The following is a 17,852-nucleotide window of genomic DNA, read 5'->3' as shown; positions in this document are numbered from 1 at the left end:
ATATTCTTTCAGGAGGTGATGTAGTGAGCACCTTCAGGTGAGCTGGTTTATGGCTACTTCTATCAGAATCTGAAAATTTCCTGCACATTAAAATAATGGCAGCCATCCCTTCTGTAGCCCCAACTGTGTGCTAGATACTGTCTCATTGCTTTACAAACACTAATTCATTTCATTTCCCCTGTGGCCTTGCTAACATGCATATCTCCAGGCCCTGTCTTCCAGCCTCATACAAGCAGTCTTAGGACTGCTCTTGGAAGAGCGGAGTGCCGAGAGAGCCCCCCTCACCCTCCTGATGAATAAAAGGACACTTGTTTGTGTCCTCTTGTCAAATGGGATCTGAATACTAGCCTTTGACATTTTGCTAATACTTTATGTATTCTGGACGAATAAGATTTTGCTAATTGTACCTACAAAATGCATTTCCCCCTCCAGTACTTTGTTGAATGAAAGTGGTGAGAATGGACAACCTTGTCTTGTTCCTGCCTTTCGGGGAGGTCTTTCCTCAGTTTTTTCCCCACTGAGTATGATGCTCCTCTTGTTTTTTAAAAGTCAGAATTGTTGACGTATATGCATTTTTACCTGTATACCTCACCAGTTTTAACTGTATAGTTTAATTTTGATAGATCTATGCTTTTTTGTATAACCATCACCTGTCATGATCTAGAACATGAAATTTAAAAAAATAGCTGGAGTTCAGATTTCTATGTAACATTTCTTTATTAAAATGTTGGCAACCAAGAATAGGTCAAACAGGATGTGACAGCAGGTTGGATGTAGCTCGTGGAACGCTGGTTTGTCACCTTGAGCTTGAGAAAAACAGAATACAGAAAGTCTTGTGGTGGCTGTGTGTCCGCCACGTTGCCATGTTCCTCCCCTGTGGGGACAAGTCTGAGTCCCTGGAACCTACCTGATGGAGGGGTTGGGGGAAACAGTAGCAAGCGGTGTGCCAGGTAATGTGGGCTCCCATCTCAAAATGCTTTCCTGGTCAGAGCTGTGATGCTTTCCTTCCCCTCTGTTTGTTTGGCCAGGCCAAGGCCAACCTGGACAAGAATAAGCAGACACTGGAGAAGGAGAACGCAGACCTGGCCGGTGAGCTGCGGGTCCTGAACCAGGCAAAGCAGGAGGTGGAACACAAGAAGAAGAAGCTGGAGGTGCAGCTGCAGGAGCTGCAGTCCAAGTGTAGCGATGGGGAGCGGGCCCGGGCCGAGCTCAATGACAAGGTCCACAAGCTGCAGGTGAGGCGGCAACACAGCAAGCATCCCCCCTGGTCCCAGCTCCGTGGGGGCCGAAGCTCTTCCCAGCTAACTGAAGTCTCTCTTGCTGAAAAGCAAGTTGGTGGTCCTCTTGTTGCATGCTCCAGTCTGTAGAGTCCTTCATCTGCTCATTCAACAAGTATCGGAGTATCTGCTGCAGGCCAAGCTAAGATATAACAGCAAGAAAGACACAGGCCCTGCCCCTGCCCCGACAGAACTCCGACCTGAGGGAGGGAAAGGCATTTATAATCCCATGAATGAATGTAAAATGATGTAGTAAGGGTAGGTAACAAGGGGCCTGGCCTGCGGGAGGAGGAGTCGGGAAAGGCTTCACTGAGAAGGAGGTACAGTCTGAGATAAGTAGAAGTCTAGCAGGGAGAGGGAACAGCACGTGCAAGGGCCCAGGGGTAAGTGGGAAATTAGGAGAGATCACAGAAGTAGAGCTAGAATGCTGAGCTGCAGGGGAAACATGGTATAAAGTGGGACTAGAGAGGTAGGTTGTGGCCGGGTGACACAGGGTCCTCCAGGTCCTATTATATGTACATTTGTCTTTACTCTGAGTGACAAGAAGCCATTGATAGTTTTTAAGATGAGCAATCACAAGGTCTGTTTGTCTTTGGTCTTACGTAGCTTTGACGAGACATCTGGCCTGACTTCCACTCATGGAATACAGGCAGACTTTCGATAAATATTTAATGTGCTTACAGTCTGGGACAAGGGGGCAAGGGGAGCATTAAATAGGATTTTTTCCCCACAAGCAGTGGAGAGCAGGGGTTCTGCTATCCTAACATAAGCGATGTCCTAGAGGAGTAGAGTCAAGATCATTTATATCCTCATTGTAAGTGGGAAGAGGACGGATGGTAGGCTGATACCTCCAAAAGGACCTGCTCCTGCATCTCTGGTTTTGGCCATGGGGCCAATGAAAGGGCAAAGAGTAAGGGGTGAGGAAGAAGGTGGTGGTAAAAGGGCCCCTGGAAGCGGAGGTGCCGTATGTATCCTCTTCTCCAACGTTAGGGAGTAGGTGAGTCCAGAGCAGCTCTGTGTCGGGCTCTCGAACCTGCTGTTTCATTTTTGCCAACCTTGGCAAGGACCCAGGATCTATTTGGTGGGAACAGAGTGCAATACGAGTTTGGGGCTCTAAGAGGTTCTTAGAACCAGGCATCCCAACTTGTAGGTGACACACTTTCTGTGGGAGCCACGGAACTGCCGTGATCAGCCCCATCATGGCTCGGGTATTTCTCAATCAGTGTATTCCCACAAGACCTATCATGTGAGTTAAGAGGGCTTCTCTAGCTTAATAAGGGTCCCGCTCTGGAGGTTCTAACCACAGTCTCTTGGCATCCTCAGAACGAAGTGGAGAGTGTCACAGGGATGCTCAATGAGGCTGAGGGGAAGGCCATAAAACTGGCCAAGGATGTGGCGTCCCTTGGGTCCCAGCTCCAGGACACTCAGGTGGGTATCCTGCCGCCCACCCAGAGGGACCCGGGGTAGGAGCTTCCTGCGTGTGGGCCCCTGGGACTTCTGTGTGTCCTTTTGTAGGAACTGCTTCAAGAAGAAACTCGGCAGAAACTCAACGTGTCCACCAAGTTGCGCCAGCTGGAGGATGAGAGGAACAGCCTGCAGGACCAGCTGGACGAGGAGATGGAAGCCAAGCAGAACCTGGAGCGCCACATCTCGACTCTGAACATCCAGGTGCTGGCTGTGTGTCCTTGCTTTTCTCGGTCTAAGCCGCGAGGGCCCATCAGGAGCTCGGCTGTGCTCCAGTAGAGCACTGGCTCACTGGCTCCCCCTGATGTTGAATGTCTCCAACGAGGAGAAAGCGGTCTCTTCCCAGGGTGGGGGTAGGGGATGGGAATCACCCAATGGCCCTCCTCTCACCAGACCCTGGGCACTGCCGTTTTAGCTCTCCGATTCGAAGAAGAAGCTGCAGGACTTTGCCAGCACCGTGGAAGCCTTGGAAGAGGGCAAGAAGAAGTTCCAGAAGGAAATCGAAGGCCTCACCCAGCAGTACGAAGAGAAGGCAGCTGCTTATGACAAACTGGAAAAGACCAAGAACAGGCTTCAGCAGGAGCTGGACGACCTGGTCGTCGATTTGGACAACCAGCGGCAACTGGTGTCCAACCTGGAAAAGAAGCAGAAGAAGTTCGATCAGGTAAGGGCTGGAGGGTGGGCCACTGTGTTCGAGGACATGGGCTGGGGTCGGTGGGTCTGTGAGGCAGCCGGTGTGGCTGCTGTGTGCCTGCACCCCAGCCCCTGCTGTGCTGGCAGCTATGGAAAGCTAGCTTGCCTTGGGTGACCCTAAAATGTGAGGCTCAAGGACGGCGGCAATGCCCGGGCCTAACTGCCAGGTGCCCCCCACCGTGATGCTCGCCCGAGACTCCACCAATGCCTTAGTTTCTAGCCCTGGAATGAGACTTATTTTATTTACTCAGCAAGTATTTATTGAGTACCTCCTGAATATTCCAAGTAATTTAGTGTTTCCACCCTTTAGATAACCACGTTCCCCTAACATTTCATTTTGGAGAATTTCTAGCACAGTGCGACGCTCAAAGCATGAAACAGGCAACACCTGGATTCGATCATCAGTGTTTTACCAAACATGCTTTATTACATGTTTATTTATAAGGATAAACTGCAGCTGTCAATGGCATCTTATCTTTTGGATGCATTTCAAAGCAAATTACAGCCCTCCCCCTCCATACCTCAACACTATCAGCTAGAGTCAGCTAGAGTTCTCGTTTAAAATACAATTTTGCTTCTTGTGAGGTAAAAATTTATGTGGAAATGCAGAAATCTTCAGCGTACACTCTCTTGAGTGCTGATAAATGCACATACCTGTGTGGCCTAAACCCCTAAATACCAACTTTGTATATGTTACTCAAATCTAAATCTAGCAAATGTCATTTGGTTTGCAAGTGACTTGGGGACTGTCCTAAAAATCAATTTGGGGATTGTGCTAGGCCAGCGCCAGAGGCATGGGGGCCCAGAGTACCAGGCTTCTAGGTGACGTGCAGGCTCTTCCAGTTTCCGTCTTGGTGCGGTCAGCCTGTCCTCACTGCTTCCATTCTGCTGCTCTGTTCTCAGTTTGAAGGCCTGAGATCACGTTTTTTATTTTCCTGTCACCTATTGTGTAGGATTCTGTGGCAACTGTGCTATTTAGGGGGCCCCTATTACTAACCTGTCTCTGGTGACTTCTAGAAATCTGGTTTTTGGATGTTTCAGTGTATAATATGCTGAGCTCTCTGCAGATGAGGTTAACATCAGGACAGTGTGTTCTTTGAATCGTCCCTCCAAGCAGAGGAATAAGTGTGTGTGTGGGGGGGGGGCGCGCGCAGTTCCATCCACACACTCACCCTTTCCCTACTCCAGCTCACAGAGCGCTTTAGAGAGCCGGCGTTGAGTGGCCATGAAAAAACAAAAACAATTATTGGCTCCTGGTGGGATTAAGTGTCACTCTGACCTCAGTAGTAGTAGTGTGTTCTAACCAACACGGGAGGCACAAGTGATTTCCAAGCACAGAGGCTGGGCAGATGCTGGCTCTGCCTAAGGCTGACCTGGAAGTCAGAAGCAAGCTTATTATTAACTCTCTCCATAGATACCTTAATTACTTAGACCTGCCCCTGAATAAATTTAGCAGGACACAATGCTTCTAGCCCATATTTGCAATGACATGAAGGCCAAACTTTGGGTATGCCTTTGGGTATCACCTCTGGGGCTTTTGTTGTGTTACAGTTGTTGGCTGAGGAGAAAAGCATCTCTTCCAAATACGCGGATGAAAGGGACAGAGCGGAGGCAGAAGCCAGGGAAAAGGAGACCAAGGCCTTGTCCCTGGCGCGAGCCCTCGAGGAGGCCCTAGAAGCCAAAGAGGAACTTGAGAGGACCAACAAAATGCTCAAGGCCGAGATGGAGGATCTGGTTAGCTCCAAGGATGATGTGGGCAAGAACGTAAGTCCCTCTTCATTGTCCTGGCTTGTTTATGTTTCACCAACCCACCGTTCCCACTATTTACCAGTTCATGGGGGTGGGATGAGGGGGGCTGGCTCTGTGCCTCTTTGATGTGAAACGATCGGGAATGAAGGCTTCCCTCTGACTGTCACACATGGGGGCTGGTTAGGAACAGCGGTTTGCATGGGGGGCTGAGTCCAGGGTTCCCAAAGGAAAGGCTCTGGTCTTGATTCCTGGCCATGCATCCTGTGGGTGGCAACAAGCCACCTCTCTGACCTGAATGAGCTTCCTGTCACTGTGGGTTGCCGGACCACCTTCATGAAGCCAACTCTCATGTGAAAGGTCCATGAACTGGAGAAGTCCAAGCGGGCCCTGGAAACCCAGATGGAGGAGATGAAGACCCAGCTGGAGGAGCTGGAAGACGAGCTGCAGGCTACAGAAGATGCCAAGCTGCGGCTCGAGGTCAACATGCAGGCCCTCAAGGGCCAGTTTGAGCGGGACCTCCAGGCCCGCGATGAACAGAACGAAGAGAAGAGGAGGCAGCTCCAGAGGCAGGTAATCTGGATCAGGTCAGGGAAAAGCGGGGACAGGGAGGTAGGTAGAGCCAGTTTCCTTCCACCACCACCTCCTGGCCCAAGGGAGACTTGGTTTTCTCCCCTGCAATCTGGGGAGGAGCAGACCCACCTTGCAGGGGATTGTGCATACCTGGGAGCTTGTTGAACACTGGCTGAGGTGGGGAGAGGGCCTCCCCATGGGACAGGTCAGCCCAGCAGCGCACATCTCCCCTCCTCGCTCAGCTTCACGAATATGAGACAGAACTGGAAGATGAGAGAAAGCAACGTGCCCTGGCAGCTGCGGCCAAGAAGAAGCTAGAAGGCGATCTGAAAGACCTGGAGCTGCAGGCCGACTCGGCCATCAAAGGCAGGGAAGAAGCCATCAAGCAGCTTCGCAAACTGCAGGTGGGTGATGCCCTGAATGCAGGGCACAGGTGGAAGGAGGGCATGGCTCCCTCCCGGTGGCAGCACCAGGGCCTACTAGCTGGTGGTTTCCCACCACAGTTCATCACTTGGGTGCTGTTTCCTACCCTGGGTTAGCCACCGTTACCAGGCATTTGGCCTTCACCCTCAGACCACATCTCCACTGCCATCCAGAATGTGCCCCCAGACAGCAACCTGGCTGTGCAAGGTTGTGGGCAATGCTCATGCAACAGGGATTTCTTTGTGGTTAATTGTGGAAAATCCTAGGGGTTGGCATAATCTGGCAAGTAAGGACATCTTAGCTTGTCCTTCCTGTTGACTCGTGCAGGCTCAGATGAAGGACTTCCAAAGGGAGCTGGAAGATGCCCGTGCCTCCAGAGACGAGATCTTTGCCACCGCCAAAGAGAATGAGAAGAAAGCGAAGAGCTTAGAAGCAGACCTCATGCAGCTCCAGGAGGTAAAGCCCTCTCGCTGAGAGGCTCAGATGGGGGTATCATGATAGGAGCCCCTGGCATCCTAGTGTGTGCACCCACAGATTTCTTTCCCTCATCCAGCATTCCACGTAGGTGGACCCCCGCAGTAAGGCCAGGGAGAGACGAGGAGAGAAAGACAGGATTTTCCTCCTCTGGTGTAGAGGCAGGGCCTCCCCCGGGCTCAGAGAAGTCACAGCCACTTTCAAGAGTGGTCATAGAAACTGCTGGGGGCCTGGTGATAGGAGCAGGTGGGTTTTTGGGTGGGGCTCAGCCCTTCCATGGTAGATAACAAGTGTCCTTCCTCCTACCCCCATCGTCCAGGATCTAGCTGCAGCTGAGAGGGCTCGCAAACAGGCCGACTTGGAGAAGGAGGAACTGGCCGAGGAGTTGGCCAGCAGTGTCTCGGGAAGGTATGGAGCCACGCAGGGAGGAGCAGGGAGAGGCAGCTCATGGGAGAGCCTCCTGGGGCCCCTATTTTAATGCTGAAGATGACAGTAACCAGCTGAGCTTGTCATAGGAGTCTGGAGGTCTTCAGACCCCATTTGAGTGTGTGGCCGTTTTCATTCATTCTGAACGAACAGCTTGGTGGGGCTGGGGCTGGGCGGGAGCAGCTGGGGACATCAGAGAGGAGAGAGCTGGTCTTTGCACCAGGCATGGCTCTGCCGATACCAACCAGATAGGAGTCCTGGCTCCCTGCTTCCCAGCTCTGTGACTTTGGACAAGTCTCTGGGCCTCCGTTTCCTGCTATAAATGAGGGCAACTCTAAGGCATCACTCCTCCAAGGAGAGGGAATCTTCTAAACTTGGAGGCCGGAGTACCAGACGTGGCTGCACTTCCCTTAGGAATACACTTCAGGACGAGAAGCGTCGCCTGGAGGCCCGGATTGCACAGCTGGAGGAGGAGCTGGAGGAAGAGCAAGGCAACATGGAGTCCATGAGCGACCGCGTGCGGAAGGCCACACAGCAGGTGGGGGCAGGAGCGGGGCAGGCACCGGAGCTGGGCTCCACCCTGTAAGAAGCCCAGCACTGGTCCAGTGACATGTACTGCAGGCTTCTGTGTGCCAGGCCTGGGTGGGGGTGGAGGGGAGCGGGAGCAGGGGTCCAGCACATCTGCTGGCTGCCCCTCTCACAGTTACGCAGCACCGTTGTCACAGCACGTCATGCCAGCCTGCAGTGTCTCATCAGGTGGCCAGTGTATGTCTGGCCCCTCCAGCAGATGATGTGTGTCTAGAGGAAGGGCCTCGGGGGTCTACTTCTTGCTCTGTCCCTAGCCCCAGACCCTGGCCTTACACTGGTGAGCGCTCAGTGACATCACTGAGTCCCAGCTCCGTGACAGGTGCTGGGGACCCACCGTGTGACCTGGAGACGGGGAGCCTGGGTGGCACTGGGACACCACCTCTTGAGCTGCGCCCAGAAAGGAGCTGGTGGCTGGAGGAGGTGGGGAGGGCTCCTGGGTTCTCCAGCTCCAAGGGGACATGCAGAATCCAAAGAAGGCTGGGGGGCAGCAGGAGAAGACTGTCACCTCAGCAGGCCACCCCAGGCTTCTGTGCCCTCCACCTCATGCCCTTCACCATCCTCCCCAGGCCGAGCAGCTCAACAACGAGCTGGCCACGGAACGCAGCGCAGCCCAGAAGAACGAGAGTGCAAGGCAGCAGCTCGAGCGGCAGAACAAGGAGCTCCGGAGCAAGCTGCAGGAGATGGAGGGGGCAGTCAAGTCCAAGTTCAAATCCACCATTGCGGCGCTGGAGGCCAAGATCGCACAACTGGAGGAGCAGGTCGAGCAGGAGGCCAGGTAGGTGGGGCCTGGGCTCCAAAGACACCCTGCCTGCCTGATAGTGAGTGGCGGGCAGGGGTCACTTGGAGAGCTCTCAGGGCATCCGTTCTGGCTGGGAAAGAAGCCAAGCGGTACCCACACTGCAGGAGTGCTGGGAGACCTGCGTGTGGACACCGGAGGGAGGTGGGCCTGGCCCGGAGGAGGCCCCTACCAATAGCACTGAGTAGCAGGGCCTCCTCTGGGGGCGAGGGGGTGGGGGCAGCCAGCCAAGCTCCCCTTGGCCTGCGTTTTTGCAGGATGTCATGTTAAGGGCTCCACAAAGAGTCCAAATCAGCAACCCGTGCAGCACAAGCAAGTATGGTAACGCTTCTCATCTTACTGAGAAAGTACGGTCACGGCACCTTTGTCACATCAGACTGTCCAGGTTCCGACCCATTCTTTTTATTTTGGTAGTGGCTTTATGTAACTCGCCTACCCTAGCATTCAGCCAGTTAGTGTTCAGCTCAATGGGTTTTAGTATATTCGCAGGGAGGGGCACCCTCTCCATACTCAACCACGGAACATTTTCGTCACCTCAGTAAGACCCTGTGCCCCTTTGCCATCACCCTCTGTCTCTCCCCGCCCTCAGGAACCGCTGATCTACTTTGCGTTTCTGTGGTCTATTCTGGATGTTTCCTATAAATGGGCCTTTTTGTGTGACTGGCCTCTTTCACTGGGCATGTCCTCAATGTCCACGTGTGTCGGAGCAGGTGTCAGTACTACATTCCTTTTTATGGCCAAATACAGTGCTTTATGTGATTTGGGGGATGAGCCCTGACTTGGGCCTCGGGAAAAGAGCCCTCGGTGGGTGAGATGCTGCTCAGGTCTCCACACCAATGGCACGGGAAGCCATCCGTACCCCCTGTGTGTGTGCAGAGAGAAGCAGGCGACCGCCAAGTCGCTGAAGCAGAAGGACAAGAAGCTAAAGGAGGTCCTGCTGCAGGTGGAGGACGAGCGCAAGATGGCAGAGCAATACAAGGAGCAGGTGACCCGGCTCCCGGGCCTCTCCCAGCCCTGCAGGGACCCCAGCGGTGCCCCCAACCCCTGCCCTGACCCTCAGACCTCTCCCTGACAGGCAGAGAAAGGAAACGCGAAGGTCAAGCAACTCAAGAGGCAGTTGGAGGAGGCGGAGGAGGAGTCCCAGCGCATCAACGCCAACCGCAGGAAGCTGCAGCGGGAGCTGGATGAAGCCACGGAGAGCAACGAGGCCATGGGCCGCGAGGTGAATGCGCTCAAGAGCAAGCTCAGGTAAGGCTCGCCGGCCTGACGTGCCCCCACCGAATTTCTTCATAGATGCAAGGGCTCCCTTTCCCCGATGCGCCGCTCCTTTCTGAGGCTCCGACTCCCGCAGCACCAGTGTGGGCCAGGCACCCATCTGGGGCGCCAATCCTCCCTCCAGTGTTTTAAGGACTGCTATCCTTCCCCTCCCATGGTCAGGTGAGGAGGAGGAGGAGGAGGAGGAGGAGATAAACCCCCACCACCTGAAGCCATACACGTCCCTTCTCTCCGGAGCCCCTTTTCTGGACTCTCTCTTCCGCTCCTTGGTCTACCCTGAGGGTCTCTCATCACCATTGCTGTTTGGGGCTTGATCGTTCTTGGTCACAAGAGCTGGCCTGTGCATTGTTGGATGTTGAGCAGCATCCCCGGCCTCTCCGCACTGAATGCAGTGGTGGCACGCTCTGGACTGTCCCAGCCAAAAATGTCTCCAGATGTTGCCCAATTCCCCTGGGAGTGCAGATGCCTGTGGTCGAGAACCTCTGCCCTAACGGGGGTTAGATTTTCTCTCCCACACACCTGCACCTCCAGGCCTGGAGCTGAGTCCCATCCTTGACTGTCTCCCCTCCGCAATCCTTCCACGGGCTCTACCACTGGCTCTAACTTGCCCCTCAAGCATCGAGTCATCTGCCTGCTGCCTTCTTTAGTTTGTTAAAACACAACCCAAATTAAATCACCCTTCCTACTTTCTGCTGCTCAGAGCGGTTTGAGAAAAGCAGACAAGCGCACTGCCATCTCCTGCGGGGTGTTCTGTTCTCTACGGCCACGTGGGGTGGACCCCACCAGTGCTGCCTGGACCTCAGGCTCCCCTCATCCTCCCACTCTCTTGGGCCTCTGCTTTTCCCCTTCTCCCCAGACTTTCTCCCCCCTGCCCATCCTTACCAGCTCCCATTTCCCCATCGAACTACCTCCCGACACCTGCACTCATTTCTTCTCTGTCCCCAGTTCCAGGCTGGACGGTCTAGCACCAGCTCCGGCCAACACCTCTGCTAGACGTAACCTCTGTTTCACTCAAGTACGTTGTTCCAGAAATTCTTACCTTTCTCTCCTTTGCAACATCTTCCCTCAACGGAGTCATTCCATGAGCTGAGGAAACCTCTGAGCCTCATCCCCGCTTCCCCTTTACCACAAAACCCTAATGGTCAGTGTGCAGGTCTCACCAGACTCAGTTGCAGAATGTCTTGGGCTTCCCAGCACTCCCCTCAGCTGGTTGGCTTCCTACTTTTCTGGCTTTCCTCGTCTCCTCTGCTGGTACCTCATCTCCAGGCCGGCTTGCTGCTGGCCTGTCCCGGGGCACCATCTTGGTCTCTCTTCATCTCCATCTCTGCTCACTCCCTAGGTGATCTCAACCAGCCTGGTGGCTTTGAATTCCACCCACGGCAAGTGACTTCCTAGTTTCTATCTCCAGCCCAGATTTCTTCCTGGAATCCCAGACCTGTGAGCCATTCCCCCCCCTCAATGCCTCACGGGCAGCTCAGATCTTGAGGCCTGACTGAATCCCTTCACCCCTAAACAAGCTTCTCTCACAGACTTCTCCAGCTGAGCAACTGGAATGATAAAGCGGTCATTAACGCAGGCCACGATCCTGTGGTCATACTTTATTTCTTCCCTTTCCCTTATACCTCACACCCAGTCTGTCAGAGAATCTGGTCAACTTTCCCTTAAAAATATCGTACATCCAGAATCCAAGTGCTCCTTGCCATCCTGGTTCAAGCCACCTTCTCCTACCATCTAGATAACTTTCACAGCTTCCTCAGGGGCCTCTGTGTGTCTGTGCCTTTATAGTCTGTTCTCAACACAGTAGCCAGAGGGATCCTTTTTAAATGGAGGTGAGTCACAACCTGCCTTTGCTTGAAACTATCCAATGGCTTCCACCTCATTCAGATTGAAAGCATCATCTTTATGCTGGTTGGTTCCACTAGGCCCTAATGATCTCTGTCCACTGCCTCCTAAATAAGCCCTCCAATTCTACAGATGTTGCCTCGGGGCCTTTGCACTGGTGGTTCCCTCTGCTTCAAATGCCCTTCCTCCAGCTCTCCACATAGCTGGATCCCTCCTTCCCTTCCTTAAGCACTGACTTATCCATGTTACCCTGTTTACAACTTCCAACCTCACTCCCTCACTCTCCTCTTTCCTACCCATCTGTCACCATGTAACCTGCTATTTAGTCTACATATGTCATTTGCAGCCTTCACTCTGGCTCCGTGAGCACCGAGGTTTTGTCTGTTTATTCATCCCCGGTGTCTGGGATGGTGCTGGGCACAAACCTGCAGTCAATGAGTCAAAGATGATGTTTCCCCAACCTCGTTGTCATACCCCCTTGACCATTCTGCCTTAGTCTCTCACTCCCTGTACCATTGTTGACTTCACGTTGTCTTTGAAATTAACTGTTCTAATCATACACACACCTATTTGCAACTAAAATCTACCACCCCTGTATTGTTAAACCAGCATCACCAGCATTAACAGGTCACAACGAAATTAAAATACAGTGGAAACAAAACAATAATGAATTCTAGCTACTGTGGCTATAAATTGAGGACTAGGACCAGAGGGCCTACTTTTCAGTTAACAAGGGAGTGAGAGAAGATATTAGCACCAAAAAGACGGTCTCTGACATAATCTGATGTATTTTAAAAAGAGTCGGGAAGGGAATATTGTCACTGTGCAACTGAGTTATCCAGTGGCATGCCCAGGAACCATGAAACCACCTGCCATATCGACTCCAGACTCTGAGATCCACTGCATGAGATCAGGGGAAAGCCAAAACCCCTTTCAGAATGAGGAAGAGAAGGGCTGGTGCAGAGTATAGGGCTTCGGGAAGCAGATCCCAGGTCATGCAAGGTGAGGGGCTGTGGGTCCTACTGAGGGGATGGAAGCCAGACATAACCCCCCAGGTCCAACAGGGGCTTGGGAGCAACCCCCAGGGGGATGGCCAGCAAGAGAGCTGTTCTCACCATGCAGACCTCCTCGGCGATGGGCTGAGCAGTGGGGAAGCAGTCTGCCATTCTGGCTCCGTCACCCCTAAGCTGTCACTGCTCCCTTTTCTCAGGACCAATGATCCTTTTGGCACACACTGAACATCCCCCGTGGGTTCTGCCCCAGACAAACCACCCTTCTTAAGCCGTATAGGCCAGTATTGAACACGCGGCTCCTTATGGTCTTAGTATGAGCATACATTAAGGTGTGGTGCAGACAGATCATAACTTTTCTGCTTCCTGAGTCTTGTCTATAAGCAAAACCTAAAGCCAAGCACTCGAGCTTTGAATGAGGTTGGCGAGCCTCGCCAGCTCTCAGCGGACAAAGAATTGCAAAGCAAGTTTCATAGTTCTCCCGACTACGTAAATCTCAACATGCGCTCCCGTTAAAGCCTGACCGCTGTACCCAGCACTTGCCATGACGCCAGTCATCTCCAACACGAGCTTTTCAGTGGAAACAGTGGCTTACATGTGCCAGCCTAAGAGCTCTTGGTATCGGGTGCTTCACTGCAAGGTTGACTTCTAAGTGCCTTTAATGACTTAATTGAAGTGAATGCCTTTAATGATTAAAAACACACTTAAACGGACTCCCTCTCGTTTGAGGATGATAACCACCAGGGACTCTCTCTCTCTGTTTCAGAGGGCCCCTCCCCCAGGAAACTCCGCAATGACTCACCAGGTATCATGCCTTCTAGCTTCACAGCTCATGTATGTTGTACTCGGGTCCACTTCTTTCCTGCTACCCTGCCCTCCCTCTCCCCCCTTTTTTGGTCCCCCCAAATTGCCATGAGATTGCCGCAAAACCTGAAGGCATGGGTATCTTAGGTCAAAACTCTTTCATCACAGCCAAGATCAACTGAAGAAGATTTCATCTCCTGACCCATCTTCCTTCCTTACTTCTGCCTTGGCATCTGACATGGCACCCAGTGTGTCCTTGTCACCGTGTGTTGACAAGTGTTTGGAGGCTGCGTGTGTATCACCTGGATTGTTTTTACCTGCCCAAGAGGGCCTCTCTCACACTGTTAGGATGCTTGACTGTGTGTCTGACAGCTCCACAGTCTGGGTCCATTTCCGGAGAATGGCTTCAAGCTGGCTGGTCTGGCTCACCCATCAGAATTCACAGAGCACAGGTTCATGGTAGCCACAGCTCAGCAACTTGTCACACCCCCCCGCCCCCCGCAGCTGGGCTTTTCACAAACATGTCTGTGAAAGAAATGAGCTCTCGCTGCACGTTGTACAACTGCTGGGGCTGCGTGAGGCTGAAGTAAGGCCTACCTGCTACCTGCATTTCCAGCACGCGGGGGTGTACACTGGTCACCTTGGAGCCACACGTGGTCCTGGCACAGCTTTTTCCAGAGGTCTTGTGGGCACATTTTCAGAGTGGGGAGTGGACACCCAACACTCGAGAAAGAACACAGGGCCCTTGACAAGAAACAGTTTAGAAGCCTTGACTTGTCTGGGAGTCTAAGAGCTTCATCACCCGTGAAGTTAGGCCCTGTGGCCTGGTGTCCCTTTCATCTTTGAGAGGCCAAGTGAGCCCCAGCCGGTGTCCCTTCTGCTCTGTAGGAGAATCTCAGCTTTGCTGCCACTACCCAAATACTTAAGCTGACTGAGGTATTGGCAGGAGCTTTAGGAGAACTTTCAGCCTCTATGACACAGCTTCTGAGCAGCACTCCTGCCAGCTCAGACTGGAATGATGGACCCCCTGGGTGATGGGGGAACTGAGGTCTTGCAAAGCAAATGCTCATACTCTTGTGCGGATTCTTGGCACACTACTGGTGCCTTGCACAAGTTCTTTGAGCCCATGAATAGAAGCCAGATTCTCCAGGATCAGACCCTTGCAGGCAATCTTTAGAGGGGTCCCTTATTTCCTGTGAGTGAGGCAGACAGTGCCAACCTTTGCCCTGGATTTGAAACCAGTTCCTTCAAGCAGGACACCTGCACTGGCAGATAGGCTCTCGGGACTAGGGGCCGAGCAGGGGGCTTCTGGTGACCCAGGGCTTGATTGACCTCTTTGGTCAAGGGAACACATTATCACTTGAACTTTAACGTCCAAATACAGACTGTCCCAAGAGATAAAGAGTGCCTGGAGCCTGGAATGGTAGGTGAGACAGTTTCCCAGCCCGAGGCTGTCCCAGGAATTTTGAACCAGGAGGGTAGAAGCAGGAGGAGAGACATGCAAGCATCAGCTGCCACTTTTTCTATCCTGTACTCTGAGACCCTTCTCCTGGACCCAGGTTCTTAGGACAGTGCTAAAGAATACTTTTTAAGGTCTCTTCAAGAGAGAGACAGAGTGATGGACAGTGAGTTCTAAGGGCGCTGAGCACCTCCAAGCTTCCCTTGGATGTAAGGCCGGCCAGAGACTTTAGCTGGGAGTGGCTACAACTTGGGAGAATTCCTTCCTGATAGCTGCCCCTTAGAAAGTACCATACTCTGAACCTGGGCAGGTTCTCCCAAACCATCCATGTTTCTCCCATCCTCGGACCCCAAAAGGCTCAAGCTGAGACTCCCCTCCTCAGTGAGCGATCAGGACACTCTAGGCCTTGCTTATGCCTCTAATCTTACTTCTCTTGAGCTGCCCCTTTTGACTAAACAATCAATCACTGAAATGGGGCTCTCCCTTGTGACTTGTCTGTCCAGTAACTTCAGGTGGCGAAGCAGGTCATTTTCATCACAGAAAGTCTGTACTCCGCTTAGGCTTCCTAAAATGAGCTAAGATCTGTCCTCCAATTCAGGTCAAACGGGACCAGATGGCTGGAGCCCAACACAATTATTGGTGTGGTTGCAGAAGAGATGGCAAATGTTTCTTCCAAGCAGAGGAGGTTGAATGCAGGTGGATTCAACTTCTCCTTCTGCCGGCCTGCTTTTCTAAGCAAAGTCTCACTTCAGGTGCCCCGGGCAGGCCCTGGCAGTAACTCAGGGCATCCAGTACTCCAGAGATGGGAGTCCTTAGGCAAAGAAACGGGTGTCCTACCAGCCAGAGCTAAAATACCCCTTGGATTAACAGGTCTTATCTAACAAATATTCACTGTAGCACCTCTTTATAGGCCATGCATGGTGCCTGTATGGTGAGTAAAAATCAGGTAAGACCTCCGCACTGTGAGAACTCACACCAAGAATTCTGCTCCACACAAGCAGGGGCCCCTGACTTGCTTTAACCAAGAACATCCTTCTGGCATCCACACAATGACCTCTTTCCTTCAACACTGCCTATGTTCATCCTCTTTCCTTCAATACCGCCTATGTTCATTTCTACTTCCTTCCAATTGAAAACCTAAGACCTCTTCCCCTCTTTCTTTTTACCTTTTGAAGGCAAGGAAGTACAGCATGAGAACATGTTCCCCTTTATACTGGCCCCACAGAGTATGTATAAACCCACGGGAACGTGTCAGCCCCCACTTGACCTCTTTTTTTAAAAAGTTCTTTTCTAAATAAAGACCCCATCAGACCAGAATCCTACGGGTCATTAGATGACCAAGCCAGATTTTTTTTTTTTAATGCAGATAGTCTTACATTGAAAAATCTACTCCCCCCCCCCCCCCGCCCCATGCAAGCTGATGAAATGCTACTGTACCTTGAGACCGGTCAGGGCTTGACTTCAACCTGAATATTTGTATCTCATTTGAGTTTGTCTGCGTGTGTTTTTTGCCCCTTGAAAAATCTCTCCCCATCTCAAGGGAGATCTCTGTACTCAACAGACACATATTCTCTTCAATCCCACAGGCGAGGAAACGAGACCGCTTTTGTTCCCTCTAGAAGGTCTGGAGGACGTCGAGTTATTGAAAATGCAGATGGCTCTGATGAGGAAGTGGATGCTCGCGACGCCGACTTCAACGGAACCAAAGCCAGTGAATGAACAACTTGCTCCAAACAGAACAAAACAAAACCCAGTGGACTCTGCTTAGCACTGTCTAAACCCGTCTTCAAATTCCAAACATCACAGACACCTCTCACGATGAATATAAACACCACCGCCCTGAGTCCGGGGTATCAGTGGAACTTTTGAGTGACGTACCCAATGAGAAGAACCCAACAGGCAACACAGACACACCCGCTCCCCCTAGCGGTGAATCGTGCAGAGATTTTGAGTTTTTAGGGAAAACATATAACCACAGTAACTGATCCCTGGCAACTTAGTGTACGTGACATGGGGAAAAAAATCACCAAAGTGGGTGCCACCGCCGCCTCCCACTCCCAAGTCATTCTCTAACCTGTGTACCCTTCCAATGTGTCGAGTGGGCCCGTTTGAGTTTTTTCCCCTCCTGGTTAACACACCTCAGACGCACACAGTTCACGGAGACCAAGTGCCTTCGGTAGTCACAGGAATTAAAAAGGAGACACTGCTCCAGCGGGTTAAGAGCAGGAATGTTACACTGTTTTATATGCACCCCGATTGTACTTAAGGACACCCTCACTAATAAAAGGTTATAAATCACTGGAATGCAGTCAGCTTTTCTGTTGTTTTCTAGAGTCAAAGAATGGGGGGTGGGGGGGGATTCTCGTTGAGTTGTTACGACGACCCTGTGAAATCAGCTTATTCTTCATTCACAAACGGGGAAACTGAAGGCTGGGGAGGTGAAATAAGTTGTCTGAGATCCCAAAGCTGGCCATAAAAAAAAAAAAAGAAAGAAAGAAAGAAAGAAAGAAAGAAAGAAAGAAAGAAAGAAAGAAAGAAAGAAAGAAAGAAAGAAAGAAAGAAAGAAAGAAAGAAAGAAGGAAGAAGGAAGCATGTAGAGATGTCACAGGAGTCTGTGTAAAGAGACTTCTCCAAACAGAGGTGGGCAGCTCTAGGCCCCAGGAAAGAGGAATGTGACCGGGAAGCATGTCCTTATCAATTCAAACCCATACAGACAGACATACTGTGAAGAATATAAAACATGCTTGAATTTTAAAGTAAAAAACAAACAAACAAACAAACAAACAAAAAAAAAAAAACACAAGACTTCATCCAGCACAGGTCAGGAAACTTTTTCTGTAAAGGCCAGAGAGTCAATGTTTTAGGCTACATACGGTCTCTCTCACATGTTCTCCTTCCTTCCTTTCCTTCCTTTTAAGTAACCCTTTAAAAATATAAAAACCATTCTTGCTGCAGAGGCCATACAACAACCACACTGTGGGTTTTTTCCTTCCTCAGCTTGA

The 17,852-nt window shown here is 51.7% G+C and overlaps 1 protein-coding gene and 1 long non-coding RNA gene across 5 annotated transcripts in view; one reads left to right on the top strand and one right to left on the bottom strand.

Moving 5' to 3' along the window:
* Window positions 1–17,148, top strand: part of MYH11 (myosin heavy chain 11) — a 117,419-nt gene extending 100,271 nt beyond the window's left edge. For 2 of the 4 annotated variants that reach the window (XM_055339713.1, XM_055339712.1), the window contains 15 exons: window positions 1,029–1,235; window positions 2,601–2,705; window positions 2,793–2,945; window positions 3,157–3,405; window positions 4,986–5,198; window positions 5,541–5,753; window positions 5,996–6,157; window positions 6,504–6,632; window positions 6,970–7,058; window positions 7,491–7,614; window positions 8,231–8,439; window positions 9,337–9,445; window positions 9,536–9,708; window positions 13,354–13,392; window positions 16,437–16,572. In XM_055339713.1, the coding sequence (XP_055195688.1) occupies window positions 1,029–1,235; window positions 2,601–2,705; window positions 2,793–2,945; window positions 3,157–3,405; window positions 4,986–5,198; window positions 5,541–5,753; window positions 5,996–6,157; window positions 6,504–6,632; window positions 6,970–7,058; window positions 7,491–7,614; window positions 8,231–8,439; window positions 9,337–9,445; window positions 9,536–9,708; window positions 13,354–13,384 (2,166 nt within the window). In that variant the 3' untranslated portion in view covers window positions 13,385–13,392; window positions 16,437–16,572. Of the gene's footprint in view, window positions 1–1,028; window positions 1,236–2,600; window positions 2,706–2,792; window positions 2,946–3,156; window positions 3,406–4,985; window positions 5,199–5,540; window positions 5,754–5,995; window positions 6,158–6,503; window positions 6,633–6,969; window positions 7,059–7,490; window positions 7,615–8,230; window positions 8,440–9,336; window positions 9,446–9,535; window positions 9,709–13,353; window positions 13,393–16,436 lie in introns of all 4 variants that reach the window. The other 2 variants (XM_055339711.1, XM_055339710.1) reach the window with 1 other exon arrangement.
* Window positions 699–1,022, bottom strand: LOC129519316 (uncharacterized). Its single transcript, XR_008666392.1, has 2 exons — window positions 908–1,022; window positions 699–806 (listed from the first exon to the last, which is right to left on the bottom strand). It is a non-coding gene; the product is annotated as an uncharacterized LOC129519316 (long non-coding RNA).
* Window positions 17,149–17,852: the final 704 nt, after the last annotated feature.

This window comes from Nyctereutes procyonoides, unplaced genomic scaffold (genome assembly GCF_905146905.1).
Source record: "Nyctereutes procyonoides isolate TBG_1078 unplaced genomic scaffold, NYPRO_anot_genome, whole genome shotgun sequence".
Taxonomy (NCBI): domain Eukaryota; kingdom Metazoa; phylum Chordata; class Mammalia; order Carnivora; family Canidae; genus Nyctereutes; species Nyctereutes procyonoides.
Note: the sequence above shows the minus strand (reverse complement) of the source record. Positions and strands in the feature narration are given on the sequence as shown.